This window comes from Mastomys coucha, unplaced genomic scaffold (genome assembly GCF_008632895.1).
Source record: "Mastomys coucha isolate ucsf_1 unplaced genomic scaffold, UCSF_Mcou_1 pScaffold22, whole genome shotgun sequence".
Lineage (NCBI taxonomy): Eukaryota > Metazoa > Chordata > Mammalia > Rodentia > Muridae > Mastomys > Mastomys coucha.
The window spans coordinates 69715701-69734731 of NW_022196905.1; the positions used below are offsets into that span (position 1 = coordinate 69715701).

At 48.7% G+C, this 19031-nt stretch overlaps 1 protein-coding gene across 10 annotated transcripts in view; it reads left to right on the plus strand.

Annotated features, from left to right (window-relative positions):
• Positions 1-19031, plus strand: part of Cracd (capping protein inhibiting regulator of actin dynamics) — a 230075-nt gene that overhangs the window by 202751 nt on the left and 8293 nt on the right. For 9 of the 10 annotated variants that reach the window (XM_031342805.1, XM_031342801.1, XM_031342804.1 and 6 more), the window contains 4 exons: positions 4147-4311; positions 7509-7577; positions 10439-10621; positions 11484-14286. In XM_031342805.1, the coding sequence (XP_031198665.1) occupies positions 4147-4311; positions 7509-7577; positions 10439-10621; positions 11484-14286 (3220 nt within the window). The remainder of the gene's footprint in view (positions 1-4146; positions 4312-7508; positions 7578-10438; positions 10622-11483; positions 14287-19031) is intronic. The other variant, XM_031342797.1, reaches the window with a different exon arrangement.

The window sequence follows — 19031 nt, forward strand, 5'->3', positions numbered from 1 at the left end:
TTTGAAAAAAGAATTCTGTGCTGGAAAGGTCTGCAGTTGACTCAAAAAGACAGCACCTTCTTCCCCTCCGTGGTTTGCTCTTCCAGGCATGGTTTGGGAGGGGAAAATGGCAGCAGAAAAAAAAAGAATCTAAGCAATTCTAAACACTGGCAGTGCAGAAAGCTGCAGAATACAATGTGCTTGGCATTTCCACACCACAGCGTCCAGCCTCATGAATATGGATGTGCATTCCTGCCTCGTCACTCCCAAGCATTCCATACTACAAAATGGTCCAAATTAAATGAAGAAAATATAGCTCCTTTCTGCTCACATTCCAGCTGCAACAGAAGCTCCATTCATAGCCTGTAGCAGCACATGGACCGATTTCCACTCTCCTCTCCTGATCTAACCAAGACATGTGCAAAGACAGAGCTTTTGGGGGAGATAACTCCAGGGCCAGCTTATAACAGCCTAATTTTTCAGTCATTGCTCACTTCTGCACTGGGTCCTTTCACAACAATGCCTGAGTACTGAGCAACTGAAAGCAGTAAAAAATAATTTATCCACATATAGTTCATAAGACACCTCAAATTACCACATGGATTTTAGCAGTGATCTCTTAGTGGCCAATACATCTTACAAAATGTGGCAGTAATCCAATCTCCTTTGAGCCACCTAAAAGAGGTATTTGGAGAAGAGCCTGTGGAGAAGGGTGTGTGGCAGGATGTAAGAGATGGGTCCTTGACCGCCAGAGGTCCAACCACATAGTGCATTGGGCTCCAAGCCCTGCCCCCTCCTTGGCCCACCAGCTCTTATCTAAAAACCACAGGACAGAGACCAGCCCTGTTCCCAGTCCCTGTCACTGCTGCCCAAAGTTCCTCTCCCTCTGGTCCCCAGCCACGAGCCTGAGTCTGTTTCCTATGGGGAATTTCAAGTCAGCCTTGACACCAAAGAGCACATTGTCATTCTCAATAGTGACAGCATTATTTATTTATTTCTCCAGGATGAACATGGTGGCATGATTGCGTGTTCTCCTTCCCAGCTCATCTGTCCCTTGGGTCCCCAGCTGCCTAACCCGCTGTCCTGGGATCCACTCCGCCCTCTTCTTTGTTCCACATTTGCTGTCACTGTCACATCTCCCCGTTCCCCTTTGGATCTTTTCATCATCTTTTCTTAACATCACTCTGCCCATTTCCCCAAGTGATTCTATACATCACCCCCATCCTTACCCTATCCTTCCCTTTCCCATCTGCAGACACAAAGGTCATCTTGTCATTGGACTTTATTTATGCCTGGGCTGCAACTGTGTTTTGCCACATTCTTTCTTGTCTCTTAAACATCCGAACTAGCCAACAACTATACTCTAAAAGGGAGCCCTAGTCAGTAAAGTAGCATATGTGCTCTTTTTGTGACTATGACAAAACTCCATAATAATAAAGTGCCATGCCAGGAAGTGCATTGCGTATGTCTCGACCACTGGAGGTATAAGAAATGGCTTTCGTTCCTGTTGGTCAACGGACCCATTACAGTTAAGAAAACAAAGTTGTAGTGTTCTACAGCACAGTAGGGTAACTATGGTCAGTGATGTATAGTATATTTCAAAATAGCTAGAAAAGAGAACTTTAAACATTTCCAACACAAAGAAGTAGCAATTGTGTGCAGTGATGGATGTGCCAGTCACCTGGCACATGTCTTATATGTATTATACACATGTATTGAATTTCACAAGAGTCCACAAATTCATCCAGTCTTAATTTATCAATTGAAATGGAAGGAAAACCCAGCCAAGTGGCAAATGCTTATAACTCCCACTTTCAGTGGGGTGCAGGCAGAAGGATCAAGGCTCCAAGGCCAGCCTGGCTACATTAGCAAGATGCTGTCTGGGAAGAGAATAAAAGAACCCACCCACTCCATCTCATCCCAGAGCACTGGCAACCAAAAAGACCCTGCCGGTGGGAGTCTCCCCAGTCCAAGGAGATTTAGAACAGTGTCAGGCTCATGAGCAACACTCCTAGGGAAGGTTGGATTGGGAGGCTGCAGGAAGCAGCCCTACCCCCTCCACCCACATCTCTACCCTCTTACCCCAGGGCTGCAGAGGGAGCCAGGCCTGTGACTGTGACTTGGTGTCCTCTCGTCTGACTCCATCGGCTGTTCTAACTGTGCTGCTTATTGGCCTGCTTAGAGCAGAGACTAACTGCCAGTTCCCGCTAGACTTGTTTTTGGAAGGCTTTCAGGGGTTGCTGAAGCTTTCCTTCCCTGGCTGAATGGGGGCTTCGGGTGTGCACTTTCCCTGTGAGGCCAGGGGCTGGGTGCAGGCTCAAATCTCAGCGGACCGAGTGCCAGCCCTTGCACCTGACCTGGCATGCTGGGTGGCTGGGGATGGGGTGTGCCTCGCAGAGAGGGGCATCCCAGGGCTCACCTCTGTCATGCATTTCACTGCTCCGTAGGCAAGCCTGAGGTGGAATGGGCTGGCGTGATCATGGGCGGACTTGGTCTCATTGAGTTCTAAGGGAGAGGAGACATGTCCCTGAAGGGATTCTTTTGCCAAGGATCTCTAGAGAAGTATTAAAAATGCCACCTCATGTCTTTATGTGACTGTCCCTGCAAGAGGGAAGCACACCGTCAGATTTATGAGAGCTGGTGTGAATCGCAATGGCCCCAGCCCTGGATGTTATTTTTGAAGGCCCAGGCTCAGAGGCCTTTGGGGACCTCAGCCTTCCCATGAGCTTGGGCTACTCACCTCTCCCTACAGGAACCTGGACTGGGTTTTTGCAAAGAGAGTGGGCTTGTCCTAGCTTGGTTTCCTGTTGCTGTGATAAATAACGCTGACCAAAAGTAACTTGGGGGGAGAAAAGTGTTCATCTCATCCAACAGGTTACAGGCTATCACTGAGGAAAGCCAAGATAGCAACTCAAGGCAGGAACTGAAGATCTCGAAGGAAGGTGACTCCAATTCACCTGACCTTCTTATAGAGCCCAAAACCTCCTGCTGAGCAGTGACACCATCCACCGTCAATTAATAAGAAAACACCCCTCCTTTCCCCACCTCCACCCCCAGAAGATATGCATGCCCACAGGCCCATCTGCTGGAGGAAATTTGTCAGTCGAGGTTCCCTCTTTCCAGATTCCTTAGTTTGTGTCAAGCTCAGGAAAACTAACCAGCAGCACAGAGTTGGAACAGATGCTAAATCTCATATTGGAAGCTCTGTTAGAATTATCAGCCAGATTAAAGCTGGCTCTCAAACTGCATTACGTTTGAACCATGTATGGATGTTGATCTAGAGCCGTGGTTCTTAGCTGGGGCTGGGGGCGGGGGGCAGTTTTCCCCCTCAGGAGACGCCGGCCACATCTGGAGTCGGTTTTCCTTTTTGAATACAGCCCTCCCCTAATCTACTGTTTAGATGACTGTTTGCAGCCCTCTTCTGGCTTTCCTTCAGCTGCCCCTTCCACTACCACCTGCCAGGCATCAGTCCTTATGTGGCCCTTTTCTCCCTGCCCCTGCCCCCACCCCAGGTTCCTTTGCGGCCCCTATTTCATGATAATGTCATTGTAGCCAAGAGGTAAAACTGGACCATTCCCATTCCTGGTGTGATTTCAACATTTATCAAGGGAAATCTTGCTGACCCTGGGACCTTCTGCGACCCAGCTGTGACCCACTGTGATCCTAAGCATGTGGCTTTGACATGGCATTCACAAGCTAGGAGAAGTATAGAAGCTTACAGGGGAATGTACCCATCCAGAAGTGGCTATGGAGTCATGATGTACCCACCCTGAGGGTCTTGGTTTCTCCCCACGGGTCCTACGTTTCATGTATCTATCGTCTATAAAATTTCTTCACACATGAAAAAGATTTTCGATTTATAGATGGGTCCAAACAATTAAAAGCATGTATTTCCAACCTTGGTTCTTGAAATCTGGTTCCTGTACCTACTGGACACTGTCATCAATCCCACACAAGTTTATGGAGTTTTAAAAGCTTATGGCTCTTGAGATGGAAACAAGTGGACCCTCTGTCAGATGGCTTCGAGGTTCCTTGGCATGGCGGTGTCTCTGGACAGCAGCCTGGCATGCCTCTCTCCCTCCCTGCTTCCTGTCTGTGCCGGGGAACCTGGTCATGGCTGTGCGGACCTTGGCTGTTTCAGAATGCCTTCCTCTTGTTTCTCCCCAGCGACAGTTGGGCAAGAATATCAAGTTTGGGCAGCGGCCGTCTAACGCCATTCCCATGAAGAAGGCAGGCAGTGCGGACGCTAGCTCGGAGGAGGACTTCGTCCTCACCAGTCCCATGGAGATTGTGACCCAGCAGGATATTGTCCTCTCAGACACGGAGAACAAAGTAAGTCTCCTCCAGGGGAAATTTTGATTCTGATAAGCCAGAGGGCAGGAATGTCAGGCAGTGGGCAGTGGGCAGTGGCAAATGATGACCCTGCTATCTCCACTGGAGGGGCTGTGGACAAGGTGGGGAGCAGTTTTTCTGCTGCTTAGGCTGTGGCCTGAGAGTACTGAGGACCAATGAGAACGACAGAGGAAGGTACAGGCCCTTTACAAATGCTCTTGCCCGGGGCCTACTATATATCCTTCAAGGTTTGGGTAGATGAACTGTTCCTGGATGGGGCGTGGGGGTGGGAATGCTCTTACCTGTTCTCACTCCCCAAGCTGCATTGTCTCCTCTTATACTTTTTCCCATTTATAGCTCCCATCTGTATCTGTTCTTGTAAAATTGTTTCCACTCCTTCTCTAAATGCTGGCTTCTTTGTAGCTAAAACCACATGTTCCACCTCTGTCTCCTCAGGACTTGGAGACTTCCAGCTGAATAGTACTACCAATTATTGGTCAAATTGGTCTAATTTGCCGGGCGGTGGTGGTGCACGCCTTTAATCCTAGCACTTGGGAGGCAGAGGCAGGTGGATTTCTGAGTTTGAGGCCAGCCTGGTCTACAGAGTGAGTTCCAGGACAGCCAGGGATACACAGAGAAACCCTGTCTCAAAAAAAACAAAAAACAAACAAACAAACAAAATGGACTAATTTAAGAGAACTGGAGGGGGCTGGAGAGATGGCTCAGCAGGTAAGAGCACTGACTGCTCTTCCGAAGGTCCTGAGTTCAAATCCCAGCAACCACATGGTGGCTCACAACCATCCATAATAAGATCTGATGCCCTCTTCTGGGGTGTCTGAAGACAGCTACAGTGTACTTATAATAAATAATAAAATCTTTAAAAAAAGAGAGAGAGAGAACTGGAAAAGAAAGCAATGGGATTCTGGGGAGATAGTGACACAGGCTAGCTTGAAGTCCCCTCAGCCTGGAAGGTCAACATTCCAGCTCCTCAGTGTCTAAATTTGGCATATTGACACTCTTCAGGGAGTGCTTTGAATAGAACCTGAATTCTGAGTTCTTCCAGCAGCAGAAGGGATGCCTACATGTAGGAGAAAGGGCATGGAAGTCCTCTGGGATAGCCAGAGTCTGAGATTCTCTCCTGGCAGGTAGACTGTGAGTCTTTCTAAAAGTGCTTTCTATCAGAATTCCAGAACTTTTGTTTGTTATTAAAATAGGCATAGGTGTTATCAGCTAATATGTCTGAAGAGTAAGAACCAACACAAGCAGTTTGCAGTAAAGAGGGACAGTGCCTCCTACTGCCACCTCTACTGAGACCAGGCAGCAATGACCCCTGGCACCCACGTGTTGACCCATGGATGGTGGATGAAGCAGGAACCGGTGTCCCGCCTTCCTCGTAGATTTTAAAATTCTCTTTCCCACCTGTTTCAGGCGGCGGCAGCCGCAGCCATAGTTTTTACACGGAATTCATAAAGACTGAAGAATGCCCTTGCTATGTTACTTATGGTTTCCCAGTGGGAGGCACTGTGGCCTCAGGAGGGGGGGGCTCTTTGTGCACCAGACCTTACCTTAGGTGTGGGTGTAGAGAGATGAGTGAGATTTGTCACAGGAGGGACTCTGGTGGTTTACATCCTAATGAGAAAGTGTCACCAAGTACACGGGTCACCATGCAGGTAAAAGATAATCGTTTCGGATCAGGCAAAAATGCTGCCTGCCGCGAACCAAACAGTAAGTAACTTGGTTCGAGAAAGGTTGGAGTTTGGTTTTGGTTTTGGTTTTGGTTTTTAGATGTGGACTTGGGAAAAGGCCAAGAGATGATAAGATGGAAGAATATTTCTAGGTACAGAAGTGAGCTAAACACAAAGACTCAGAAGGAAGCGAGCTGATCTTGAAAAGAAGAGCAGGAAGCTGGTCAATGTGGCTGGATGGGTACCGGGGAGGGCAGGTGCCAGGGCCACATGCTGGAAACCTTGAAAAGGGGGAGTCCTCTTTTGAATTCTGAGTAATAATAGCAAGGAAGAAAGTGTCTGGAGCTGACTTATGTTCTTTTTAATTTGTGTGTGTGTGTATGTGTGTATATGTATGTGTTTACATGTGAATGTATGTGTGTTTATGTGTGTATGTGTGTGTTTGCATGTGTGTGTATGTGTGTCTGTGTGTATGTATGTGTATGTGTGTGTTTGCATGTGTGTGTATTTGTGTGTGTGTATATGTGTGTGTATGTGTGTATATGTGTATGTTTGCATATGTATGTGTATGTGTGTGTTTGCATACGTATGTGTATTTGTGTGTATGTATATGTGTGTATGTGTATATGTGTTTGTATGTGTGTGTATTTGTGTGTATATATGTGTGTGTATGTGTGTTTGCATGTGTGTGTGTATTTTTGTGTGTGTTTGCATGTGTATGTGTGTGTATGTGTGTGTGTGTATGCACACCATGGCACATGTGTGTAATTCAGAAGACAGTTCATAAAAATAGTTCTCTCCTGCCTCTGCCTCTGGGAACTGAACTCAGGCCATCAGGTCTGCACCTGCTTACTAATTCATCTCACAAAGTCCTGCCTTGTGTGTCTAGACACCTTTTAAAATGTGCGCATAGAGTGGACCGGGCAAGCTGACACACCAGCATAAGAGCGAGTGTAGCCACCCCATCCTAAAGGTGAATGTGACCTGGGGCTGTCTCCAGGGCAAGCCTGGTGTGTCTCCCTCAGCTTTCCCTCTCTGGTCTTTCACTGTCTTGGGCCAGCCCTTTGCATCTGGCTGAGGGTGGGAGGGGGCATCTTTTGTCCTCATTGTCTGAGTAGGAGTCTCTCAGGTGAAAGGTAGGAAGAAGGCTCCCAGCAAGTCCAAAAGCTGGAAACTCTGAGATTGGAGCTGTATATAACACAGCCCCATTTCCCAGGTGATGTGGCTGCCAAGCAGCCCTTCAGCTTCTCTCAGGCCTTGGGAGGAAGCATGAAGACTTGAGTCTGGGGGCTAACCAGGTGGGAAACACGCTGAACTCAGGAAATGCAGAAGTGTGCCTCTCCATGGAGCAGAGAGTTCCAGTCACCACAGTGATCCCTGTTGGTTACAGGAGAACAGATGTCCCCCCTGTGTGGAGCAGGAGGCCACCCTGGTCAGGCATGGACTGTTTGGGTTGTTTGCCCAGCACTTCCTGTCCCCATGTTTGACTCCAAGTGCTCTCTTCTTTTTCAGTCCAGCGATACACCAAGTTCCTCAAGTCCTCTGAATCTACCTGAAGCCGGAAGTGACATGGAAGAGAAGGTAATGGGGCTTGAACTTTTTTATATAGTCTTTTCTTTTCTTTTCTTTTTTATAAATCTGCTGTTTCATTTTCTGTTCATAAAACCAGAGCAACCAGTGCTAGAGGTTAAAGCATCCATTTCCATGGCAGCACGACTACTAGACTCCCGAGCCCCGCCACATTCCCATAATGCCTTGGGAGTTTTAGACAGTGATAGTTTCCCTAAATGCAAATGGATCGTGTACTTCAAGACACTGTCAACCCATTGAGAAGGGCACTCTAGGATGCCCGCAGGTACTCAAGACGTTAGCAAGAGTCTTCTATTGTGTACAAATATAAGAAACAAATCCCAAACCCGACTTTACCTTTCTCTGCTTTTACACACACTCACTTTTATATCCCCTTTATTATTAATGTGTGTGTGTGTATGAGTGTGTATGTATGTGTGTGAGTATGTGTGCATGTGTGAGAGTATGTGTGTACATTAGAGAGTGTATATGTGTATGTGTTGTGTGAGTGTGTGTGTATATGTGTATGTGTGTGAGAGTGTGTGTGCCTTTGAGTATGTATGTGTGAGTATGTATGTAGGTAAGAGAGTGTGTGTGTGAGTGTGTGTATAAGTATGTGTGTATGTGTGTGAGATAGTGTGGGGGAGTATGTGTGTGAGTTTGTATGTATGTGTGTGTGAGTGTATTGTGTAAGAGTGTGTGAGAGGGTGTCTATGTGTGGGTGGGTACGCTTATGCATATGTGTAGAGAAGATGTCAAAAATCCCACTCTCTCACTCTCCGTGTTAGTCTCTAGAGACAGACAGACAGGGCCTTCTCACTAAACCAGGAGTGAAATTTTGACCAGCAAGCCCCAGTGTTCCTTCTGTCTCTGTCTTCCACAGCTTGGGTTACAGACGCATGAAGAGCCGTGTCTTGCTTTTTACATGGGTGATGGGATCTGAACTTAGGTCCTCAGGCTTGTCTACAAATCATTTTCCTCCCCTATGCAGCCTGAGGCATCTAGAGCCTTCACCCAGAGTATTCGTCCTGTAGGAGCTGGGTTTCTCTGATAAGAATCTTCATTTCTACATGGGGCAAGCCTTCTCTGAAGAAACTGTGGGGTGGCTCTGAACAGTACTGCTACTCAGACAGAGATGAGATTCAGTGGGGGTGTCTAGAAACAAAGCCTGACACTGAGATCTCAGCTTTGAGTGCCCTACTCTGACTTCAGTCTGTCTCAGTGGCTCTGTTCCCTTCCCCCCCCCTCCATATACCTCTTCAGAAATGGAAATAAATGTTTAACTCATCTCAGAATCTTATATCTGTTACAAGAGTAATCATAAACAATTGAAAGCTACAAGGCCAAAGGCTGGAAATATTTGTTCTGTACTTCTTAATTCATGAATTTGTGTGTACTAGTTAGTTTTTGCTGATTAGAATTGTATGCTAGTTTGGTCTTTTATCTTTGTGAATACATCGCCAACCTTACAGACTTTACACAGTTCACAAGCCTGACTCTGTCCAGTGCTGGCCTTTGTGCACAGAGCTAGTAGTGAGACACTGAAAGGACGATGAGTGCCCTCTGCTGGACACAGGCATAGGAGCGCTTTGCATACTGGATGTCTACATTCTCAGCGTTACCAGCGTGGCTTCCTACCATCATTCAATGCATCTTCTTAGACGAAGGCTGTGCCATGGCCGCTAACTTCTCTAGATGTGTGCAGTTTGTCTAAGGCTTTGGTCCTTTTTGTAAAGACTTATTCACTTTATGTTCTGTTCATGTGTGTTTTGCCTGTGTGTGTATGCATGTCCGATGCCCATGGAGGTCAGAAATGGGTATCGAATCCTCTCAAACTGGAGTTATGGATAGTTGTGAGCCACCATGTGGGGGTGCTGTGAGGTGAACCCGGGTCTTTACTGTTGAACCAAATCTCTTGCCTCTTAAATTATTTTTTGAGGCAAGATTCTCGTGTAGTCCAGGCAGGCCCCCAACTAATTACATAGCCAAGGGTGACCTTCCGGATTCTCCTGTCTCCATCCCCCAAGTACTAAGATTCCAAGTGTGCCTCCATGCTGGGGTGGGAAGTGGTCTCTTAGTGAATGTGTCTTTATTCCAGAACTGCAGGCTCTCCCAGTTTCCTTTCTGGAAAGACACTTACTCCTGGGTCATGTTTTTGCCACTTGGTGATTTTTTTCACCAGAGCACTTCATTAGATTTTTGTGAGTTTTGAGTGAACATGTCAAAACATTTTTTTGTTTGTTTGTTTGTTTTTCGAGATAGGGTTTCTCTATGTAGCCCTGGGTGTCCTAGAACTCACTCTGTAGACCAGGCTGGCCTCAAACTCAGAAATCTGCCAACCTCTGCCTCCCAGGTGCTGGGATTAAAGGCATGTGCCACCACCACCTGGCGTCAAAACATGTTTAAACTTTCAACAATATTCATATTCTCTGACCGTTTCATACACATATCTGTGTCTTGGTCATGCCCATCCCCCATTCCTCCCATTCTCTTCCCCCCAGGCTCTCCCATTTCTGCCTCCTCCCTGCTTTATCCCCTGCTCTTTTTAAATGCCCTACTGAGGCTTGTTAGAGGTGTCCCCATGTCCGTAGGTGCAGTGCCCTCTCCTGTTTCTCTGGCCTGCTTCTGTGTCCTTTTATCCTCGGCAAGCAAAAGAAACTCCCCCGACTTCCTCCTACCTCAGAAACTACTCAGGAACTGGATGTGGTTTTTCAAAAATTTTGTATTGTGGGCTGAATTTGACTCATTTTTAAAAAAAAAATTCCTCGGGCTAAGCTGGGCAGACAGAGCCCAGTGTGCACCGCCTTTGTTGGCTTCCCTCTGGGTTGTATTCTGATCCATGCTGATGTTTTATATCTTTATCTGTGCTGTAGGTTGCTCCAGTTAAACCCTCTCGGCCAAAAAGGCACTTGTCTTCTGCCGGCACCATTGAAAGTGTCAACCTCGATGCCATCCCCCTGGCCATTGCTCGTCTGGACAACAGTGCTGCCAAGCACAAACTCTCTGTGAAGCCAAAAAACCAGAGGGTGTCAAGGAAGCACAGGTGGCTTGCTCAGGTATGTAGAGTGTCTTAGCAGGTGAGGCAGGTGCCCTTGCTGGCCGGGCCCTAATGCTACTTGCCTGTGGTGTGGCAGTAGAGAGAGAGCCATATGTAGTCCGATCTAGTTCTTTCCCAATCAGGGACTTGAGCGTCCAGTCCACTTACCCTCCATGGCAAGAGGAGGAGGACCCTCAGGCTGTTGCCTGTAGGGAGGTTACAGATGCCTGGGAGTGGGAAGTGGCAAATAAAAGCAGGCCAGCTCTGCCTAGCTGGGGTAAAGCCACAAGCTTCAGGGGACAATAATGAAATCCAAATCCCCCCCCCATCTTCCTAATGCTGGGTTATTGTTTAATAATGGTGAGAATAAAACCTTTGATAAAGGGGATATGTTAGTTATTACTGTCATTGCTGTGACAAATGTCTGACAAAAGCAACTCAGGGAAGGGTTTATTTTGCCTAATGGTTTGGGCATACAGTCGATTGTGTCCCCGAAGTCATAGCAGCAAGAGGGCGAGGCAGCAGTCCCATTGTGTGCACAGTCAGGGAAACAGAGAAAGGATAGCGCTCAACTTGCCTTCTCCCTCATTCCCCTGCCAAGACTCCAACCACCCACATTTAATCTGGGTCTTCCCTACCTCAGTTAAGCTGTTCTGGAAACACCCAAAGGTGACCAACATCTCCATGGTGACTCTAAGTCCAGTCAGGTTGACATGGAGGCTTAAACATCCTGAACCATGAGCCACTGCAAGGACTGCTGTGTCTATCCTCAGGCACGCCTGCCCTCTCTGGGTTAAGAGGATGGATCGCCAGCGCTGTGGCTGGGATGTTAGAACAGTGTAGGCAAAGGCGAATAATCATGCTTCCCTTCCCCACATCAGGACAGACAGAATGAACCAGGCAGCTTTGAGAGTCAGTCCTCCCTGGACCAGAACGGGCAGCTAGGAGAAGACAAGCATATCTGGCACGGAGAGGAACCAGAACCTTTGGAATCCCACGAAGAGAAAAGACTGCATGAAGAGTATTGGCGGGAATTGGAAGCCAAGTGCAAACGGCAAAAGGCCGAGGCCGCTGAGAAGAGGCGCCAGGAAGAGCAGAGGCGGCAGGCGCTGGAGAGGAGACTTTGGGAGGAGAGCCTCAGACAGGAGCTGCTGGAGGAGGAGGAGGAGGCCGGGGAGGAAGGAGAGGAAGTGGACCTGCATCTGCAGGCAGGGAAGGCGCCCCCAGAGGAAGGGCGGCCGTCTGGTCCAGAGGAACAGCGCTGTGCAGAGCAAGAGAAGGGGGAAGCCGACGACCCCTCCCGCCTGGAGGCAGGAGAGCGCAGGAGTGAGCAGGAAGAGGCCGAGAGGCAGGCGGAGAAACTGAGGCTGCGCGAGGCCGAGAGGCAAGAGGAAGAACCGAGGCAAGAGGAAGAACCGAGACAGCGCGAGGCCGAGGAGAGGCAAGAGGAGGAACTGAGGCAGCCGGAAGCTAAAAGGCAAGAGGAGGAACTAAGGCGGCGCGAGGAGGAGGCTGAAAGGCAGGAGAAACTGAGGCAGCGCGAAGCCCAGAGACAAGAAGAGGAACTAAGGCAGCTGGAGGCTGAAAGCCAAGAGGAGGAACTGAGGCAGCGCGCTCAGGAGGAGGAAGCCGAGAGGATGCTGCAGAAGGAGGAGGAGGAGGAGGAGAAGGAGGAGGAGGAGGAAGAGGAGGCCAAGCGCGTAGAAGAGCTGAAAGATCGCGGAAAGGAGGCACCAGAGCCGCTGGTGGAGGAAGGCCCGCAGAATCCAGACGGGGAGAGCCAGCCTTGGCTAAGGGTCGACGCCGACCAGCAAAGCCCACTGCAGCGAGACCTCGAGAAGCCAGGAGAACAAGAAGACCTGGGATCCACAGGGCAGAGAGAGATCGCAGAGAAGACAGGAAGAGAGGCAGAGCCGGCCAGCGAACAGGCAGAACAGAGCGGAGACTTGGGCGCGCACTGCGGTGGTGTAGACGCGGAAGGAAAAGAAGCCGCTCAGACAGACAGTCCTCAGCCGCAAGAGAGACAGATGGAAGGACCACCGGCCCCAGAGGAGAAGGAAGCTGCGGCGGCAGACCTCGACCGAAAGGTGGAGGAGCTCCGGTGGCAGGAGGTGGACGAGCGGCAGACCATGCCCCGGCCCTACACGTTCCAGGTATCCTCCGGGAGTAGGCAGATTCTCTTCCCCAAAGTTAACTTGAGCCCGGTGACACCCGCCAAGGACACGAGCCTGGCCCCAGCGACCCAGGAGCCGCCCGCGCCCGGGGGTGCTGCTGCGGCCTCGCACGCCCTGCCCTCGGCGCTGAGCATCCCACACACGGCCATCCTGGTCACCGGAGCGCAGCTCTGCGGCCCAGCGGTCAACCTGAGCCAGATCAAGGACACGGCATGCAAGTCCCTCCTGGGGCTGTCAGAAGAAAAGCGGCCGGTGGACGTCTCCGCGGTGGAGCCCAGGGCCGGCGGCGGGAAGTCCAGGCCTGCCCCAGAGTCACCGAGCAATGTGGCTGCGCTAGCCGAGTGGGCTTCCATTCGATCCAGAATCCTGAAGAACTCGGAGGGTGACCCGCGGGGCGACAGAGAGCCGGCCAGAGCCGGGGAGGAGCCAGCAGCACCCCGAGCGCGGTGCGATTCCCGAGGGAACGTACGCAGGACGCCGCCAGTCAATGCCAAGTTCTCCATTATGCCTGCCTGGCAGAAGTTCTCGGACAGCGCCGTCGAGACCTTCAAACAGAGCCTGGACGGGGACAGTGGAAGGAAAAAGCCGGGGGTAGCTCCCAGCGAAGAGGTGGCACCCCAGCCTCCGCCATCGCCCGCAGCGACTCAGCCCGAGGTAAGCCAGGACCCACCAGACACCACTGACGGATGCAAATTTGCCAAAGACCTTCCATCTTTCCTCGTTCCAGGCCTGCCTTCTCCGCAGAAGGCTGCGTCCCGCACGGAGTCCGTGACCACCGTGGACAGCGAGACCACGAGTGACGTAGGAAACGCAGACCCTGCGATGCCGGGAGGTGAGGAAAAGGCCTTGCCCTTTGGAATAAAACTGAGAAGGACCAACTACTCCTTGCGCTTCCACTGTGACCAACAAGCCGAACAGAAGAAGAAAAAGAGGCACAGCAGCACAGGAGACAGTGTGGATGGGGCCACCCCCGCCACAGGGAGCGCCCCTGGAGAGAGAGAGCCTGAAGCCACGTTCCTCAAACATGGCCCACCCCTTCCCCAGGAGAGAAAGCCAGCCCTAGCCCCTCGAAAGGACTCTGCTGAAAGCCATTCTAGCGGTCACTGTGCTGCTGTGGCCCAGTCTGGGATACCACCGGCCAGTGGCAAGACCCCAACTCCAGAGCAAGACAAGGCCTCAAGCAAAATGTCATCCATGCAGAAGCCGGCCCTAGCTCCCAAGCCTGCCAGCCAGACCCCACCTTCATCCCCGCTCTCCAAACTGAGCAGACCCCACTTAGTAGAGCTGCTTGCTAGGCGAGCTGGGAAGCTCGACTCCGAGCCCAGTGAGACTGCCAAGGAGAACCACCAGGAGAGCGGTGATAACCAGCTACCCTCAACATCACTGCTGGAGGAGCCGAAGGGGCAGAAGAGGGATGAGAAAGATGTGCCAGAAAAGAAGCCCGCTTCCCCGCCTCTACCAGGCAGCCAGCAAGAGAGACCTTCCCTAACTCCTGAAACAGGTAGAAAAGGTGTGTGGCTGGAGATTGAATGTGGCTTCATTTGGTGGGGAAGGAATTGAGAGGGGAGCCCCCGGGGAACTGGCTCTGGGAACACCTTAATTAGGAACAGGTTTGTCCCAAATCAGTCCCTTTACATTTTACACATTATTTGAATTAGAATGTGGTCCCAGTTAAACGCAGATATCATTAACCATTTTGAACAAGTCTGTAGATAGGATCAAAAGTAGAATTTTCTAGACCAGTGTCTGCCCTTCAGTCTGGGTAGCATCGGCAGGAAGGTAGAGTTCCAAGCTCCGCTGTGCTATAGATAAAACACGGCTTAACATCCTCTTCTCACCCCGACCCCCATACTGTAGACTTCCCATACATAAACGTCAGAGCTGGCTGCCTCTTTCTTCATACTAAGCATGTGAAGCAGCTAAATTGGCTTCCATGCCTTTTAAAGAATGCTCACTTAATCTTCCCAGAAACCAAGTTCGGATGGTGGCCGGGAAGTTTCTCCTTTCAAGGGTTTGGGTGTGGGGTGGGTTTTGCTTCCCTGAGAAGTGTTAGTGTGGTTACTTGTCTCACCTTCACGAAAGCCCGCCCCCCGCCCCCGGGTACAGGCGTGCCGTGTGTGTGTGCTCGAGTGTGCTATGCCAGAAATCATAGGTGGGCATGGTTACAGCTCTTTGCAATGTCAGAACTGATCAAATAGTCACAAGCTACATCAGTGTTATTGCCAGCCATTGCCATGTTGCCTCTATTTTCCTTGATGGTTGCCCACTGGCAAACCAAGTTCTCTTATTCCAATCTTAATTATTGATGTTAAGCCTTATATCATTACACTTTATAAAGTAAATGCATGCACACTCGTGCATGCACACGTGCTCATGCATGTACCCCTGCTGTGGAGTATCTATAAAATGTTAATCCTCAACATGGTTCCAGGAATCCAGAGAGGACTTACTGGAAGCAGAGAGCTAACACAGACTTAGACGGAGTAACCAGACTGTTCTTCCAGACGTTCTTAGTTCAATTCCCAGCAACCACATGGTGGCTAATGGGATCTGCTGCCCTCTTCTGGTGTGTCTGAAGAGAGCGACACATACATAAAATAAATACATCTTTTTTTAAAAAAAATCACAGTTTTGGGCTGGAGAAATGGCTCAGCGGTTAAGAGCACTTCCACAGAGGTCATGAGTTCTAATCCCAGCAACCACATGGTGGCTCACAGCCATCTGTAATGAGATCTGATGCCCTCTTCTGGTGTGTCTGAATGCAGCTACAATGTACTTATATATATAATAAATAAATAAATAAATCTTTTAAAAAGAAAAGAAAGAAGACAATAGTAATTATGCCAGTAGGGGGCACTGAAGAGAGGACTCTGTGGTTAAGAGCACTTGTTGCTCTTACAGAGGACCAAGGTCTGATTCCCAGCATGGTACCTCATATCTCTTCATAACTACAGTTCCAGGGGATCCATCACCCTCTTCTGGCCTTCATGAATACCACCACCACCACCCCCCGACACACACACAGGACTACTGCTAGGGGAGCAGGGTTTCAGTTAATGAGGCCTCAGATCTTAGGGTTGAGTCCAGCTGCAGGACCAAGACCACAGAGCCATGGAGAGGCTTCGGTGTCTTTATGGGGTACAGGTGAGCAGGCTGGACCTTCTTCCATGTGGTCTGTTCTATAAATCCTCAGGCTTAGTCTTTCTAAGATGATTTTAATAGTGCCCATATGTTCCTAGTCTACTGGTGATCAGTTTCCAGGTGGTTTCTTTTGCTTCTAGGAAAGAGGGTATCAGTCTGCCTCATGGGTAGTGCTGGACCAGGGATGTGTAAATGCATGAGATGCAGAACCATCCTACTTCTGCATTTGCACTCAAAATGGAGCCCAAAATGGAGTCACCTAGGGCAAACCACAGACTGAGAGCAACTGGAGTAATAATATGGAGTAACTTAGGTATGGCATGGCAGGGTCTCAAAACGTCCTTTTCATTTTTATTTTTACTTTTTAGCCATTTGTTGTTGTTCTCATCTGATCAGCCAGTCAGCCATGCCTTCATAACAATGGGCTCCAGCAGCCCAAGATCATTCTTTAGTTCTGACAAAGTGTGCTTCTCGGGCTGTGGCAGGCTGGCACTCCAAATGAATCCAGGTACCTTTCTCTTTAGCGCCTTTCTTTTCCACATTGTTTTCCTTCATCCATTTCAGGAAGCCATCTCTAGTCTTAGGATGTTTAACATACCCAACATGCAAATTCATTCTCTTGACAAGAATCTTGCCCTTGCAAGGAGCTGGTGGCACACACCTTTAATTCCAGCACTTGGGAGGCAGAGACAGGTGGATCTTTGAGTTCGAGGCCAGCCTGGTCTACAGAGTGAGTTCCAGGACAGCCACGGCTACACAGAGAAACCATGTCTTGAAATAAGAAACCAAAAAATCTTGCCTTTAATTTTCTTGTTTACAACAGTGCCAACAGCATGTCAAGTAATAGAGTAGACTCTTCTAGTTTCACGATGATAACATTTATGAGGCGTGCCTTTTTAACAGTATCTGTCCCTTTAATGTCTAATGTATCATCCATCTTATGAGGCCAGAAGAACAACTCCTTGTTTTCTAACTGGCCCAGAGAACATATATAGATAGGGTGCTTCTCCTTTCTTCCCTTGCTTGCCATTTTGGTGAACCTACTGAAAGATGGTGGTGCATCCCCAAAAAGCAGTCCTCTCCAAATCTAATCTGCCCCACTTGCTTTCCTGGATGGGCATGAGATGTTGATAGTAGCCTGTAAATTCTTGCCTGTGGTGACTGCTGTTTGAAGGGTGAGCTCGTTTTCTCATTTGGATGTTAGCTCTTGTGTCTGCAAAGTCCCTCTCAGCCTGATTCGCTGTGAGCCTCTTCTCTTCTCCGTGAAGAGAAAGCTTGTTTCTCTTGGAGGTGCCTTAGTTTTCTCTCCAAAACTATTACCACCTGTCTTCTTTCCTGGTGTTTGGATTTGGGATTGTCAGACCCCAAATTAAATAGGCTGGGCATAGCGGCTCAGGACCCCTAAGACTAAGTTCTTAGCATAGAGAAAAATGATTTGCCCCAAAGGGAAGAGGGTGAGGAATAAGAGAGAAGGACAGGGGACAGAAGACAAGGGAGAAGGGGCAGAGATATTTGTCTCAGAGGACAAAGGACTGTCTCTGGATAGAGAGGAGATAGGTATGGAACATGGGATGTTTATATAAATGGCAATTTATAAAGGTAAAGGGGAAACCCCGTGTTAGGATAAGGTGTTTAATTTTAATTGGGTATGTTAATAAGGTTAGCCAAAGGGGCCTTTTAATGCCCCCTTTTTTTTAACATACCCTTTTAATTGCTTGATTTCAATGCTTTAATAGCTGGACCTTGGTAGTCAGCCTCAGGAGGAGGAGTAGCCAAATAAGGGAATGGACCAAGGTGGCTGGCTAGCTTTAGAAATATAATCTGTCGCCGGGCGGTGGTGGCGCACGTCTATAATCCCAGCACTTGGGAGGCAGAGGCAGGTGGATTTCTGAGTTCGAGGCCAGCCTGATCTACAGAAAAGAAATATAATCTGTTTTTAGCAAGGCAGGTGGGAATGGGAGAAACTGGCAAGGCCTGGTAGAGCCATGCTAGCCATACTCAAGCTGAGTTCCTTCAGCATAAATGCCTTTGATCCCAGTACTTGGGAAGTAGAAGGAGACTAGCCTCTGTGAGTTTAAGGTAAGCTTGATCTACATAGCCAGTTCAGGCCAGCCAGCCCTGGCTCAGTGCTGAAGAACTCATAGTGCTGTTACAGGGAGGGACCAGAGTTCAGTTCCAAGTGAGCCCCTGCCTCAAACAAGCAAATAAAAATAAATGTCGCCTCTCTTCAGTGGAGTTTTGCTAGTCAACTGCTCTAGGCCAGAGCTGACCAAACATATTTGAAAACCTCATCAGATTAAAAATCGTTAAGCATAGACTGTAACTACTCATTGATTATATACATGTAGAACCATCATTAGCTAAAACCTCCAGGATATTATCTACACCTTAAGCAAGGTCCAGGAGGAACAGTGTCTATCTGCTCTGCAAATCATGTTGTCCCTTTTTATTTATTTGGTTAATTTCTTGTCAGATCTGATTTTTTTTTTTTTTGTATTTTTAAGACAGGGCTTCTCTGTATAGCCATGGCTGTCCTGGAACTCACTCTGTAGACCAGGCTGGACTCGAACTCAGAAATCCACCTGCCTCTGCCTCCCAAGTACTGGGATTAAAGGTGTGCACCACCGCCGCCCGGCTTGATGTTTCATTATTAACAGTAAATTAACTTTCACACTATTTATTTATCATCTAAAGAGTCATGTAGTTAAAAGGAAGTAAGTAGGTTCTTCCAAATATTTACCTCATTATAGAATCTTTCAATATGCTAACAGTGAGAATAAAACCACCATCCCTTCTAACCCTGCACAGGCCTCCTGTGCATAGTCTTCCTCAAGATTCTTAACTCAAGCCAGGCTTAATGGTGGGCAAACCCCTTTAATCCCTGCGCTTGGGAGACAGAGGCAGGCAGCTCTGTGCAAGTTCAAGGTTAGCCTTGTCTACATAGTTAGCTTCAGAATAGGCAGAGCAATATGGTGAGGCTCTATCTCAAAACAAAATAAAACAACAACAACAACAAAAACACCCCCCCCCAAAAAAAACAAAAAGTTTTTTTTTAAAGATTTATTTATTTATTTTATGTAAATACACTGTAGCTGTCTTCAGACGCACCAGAAT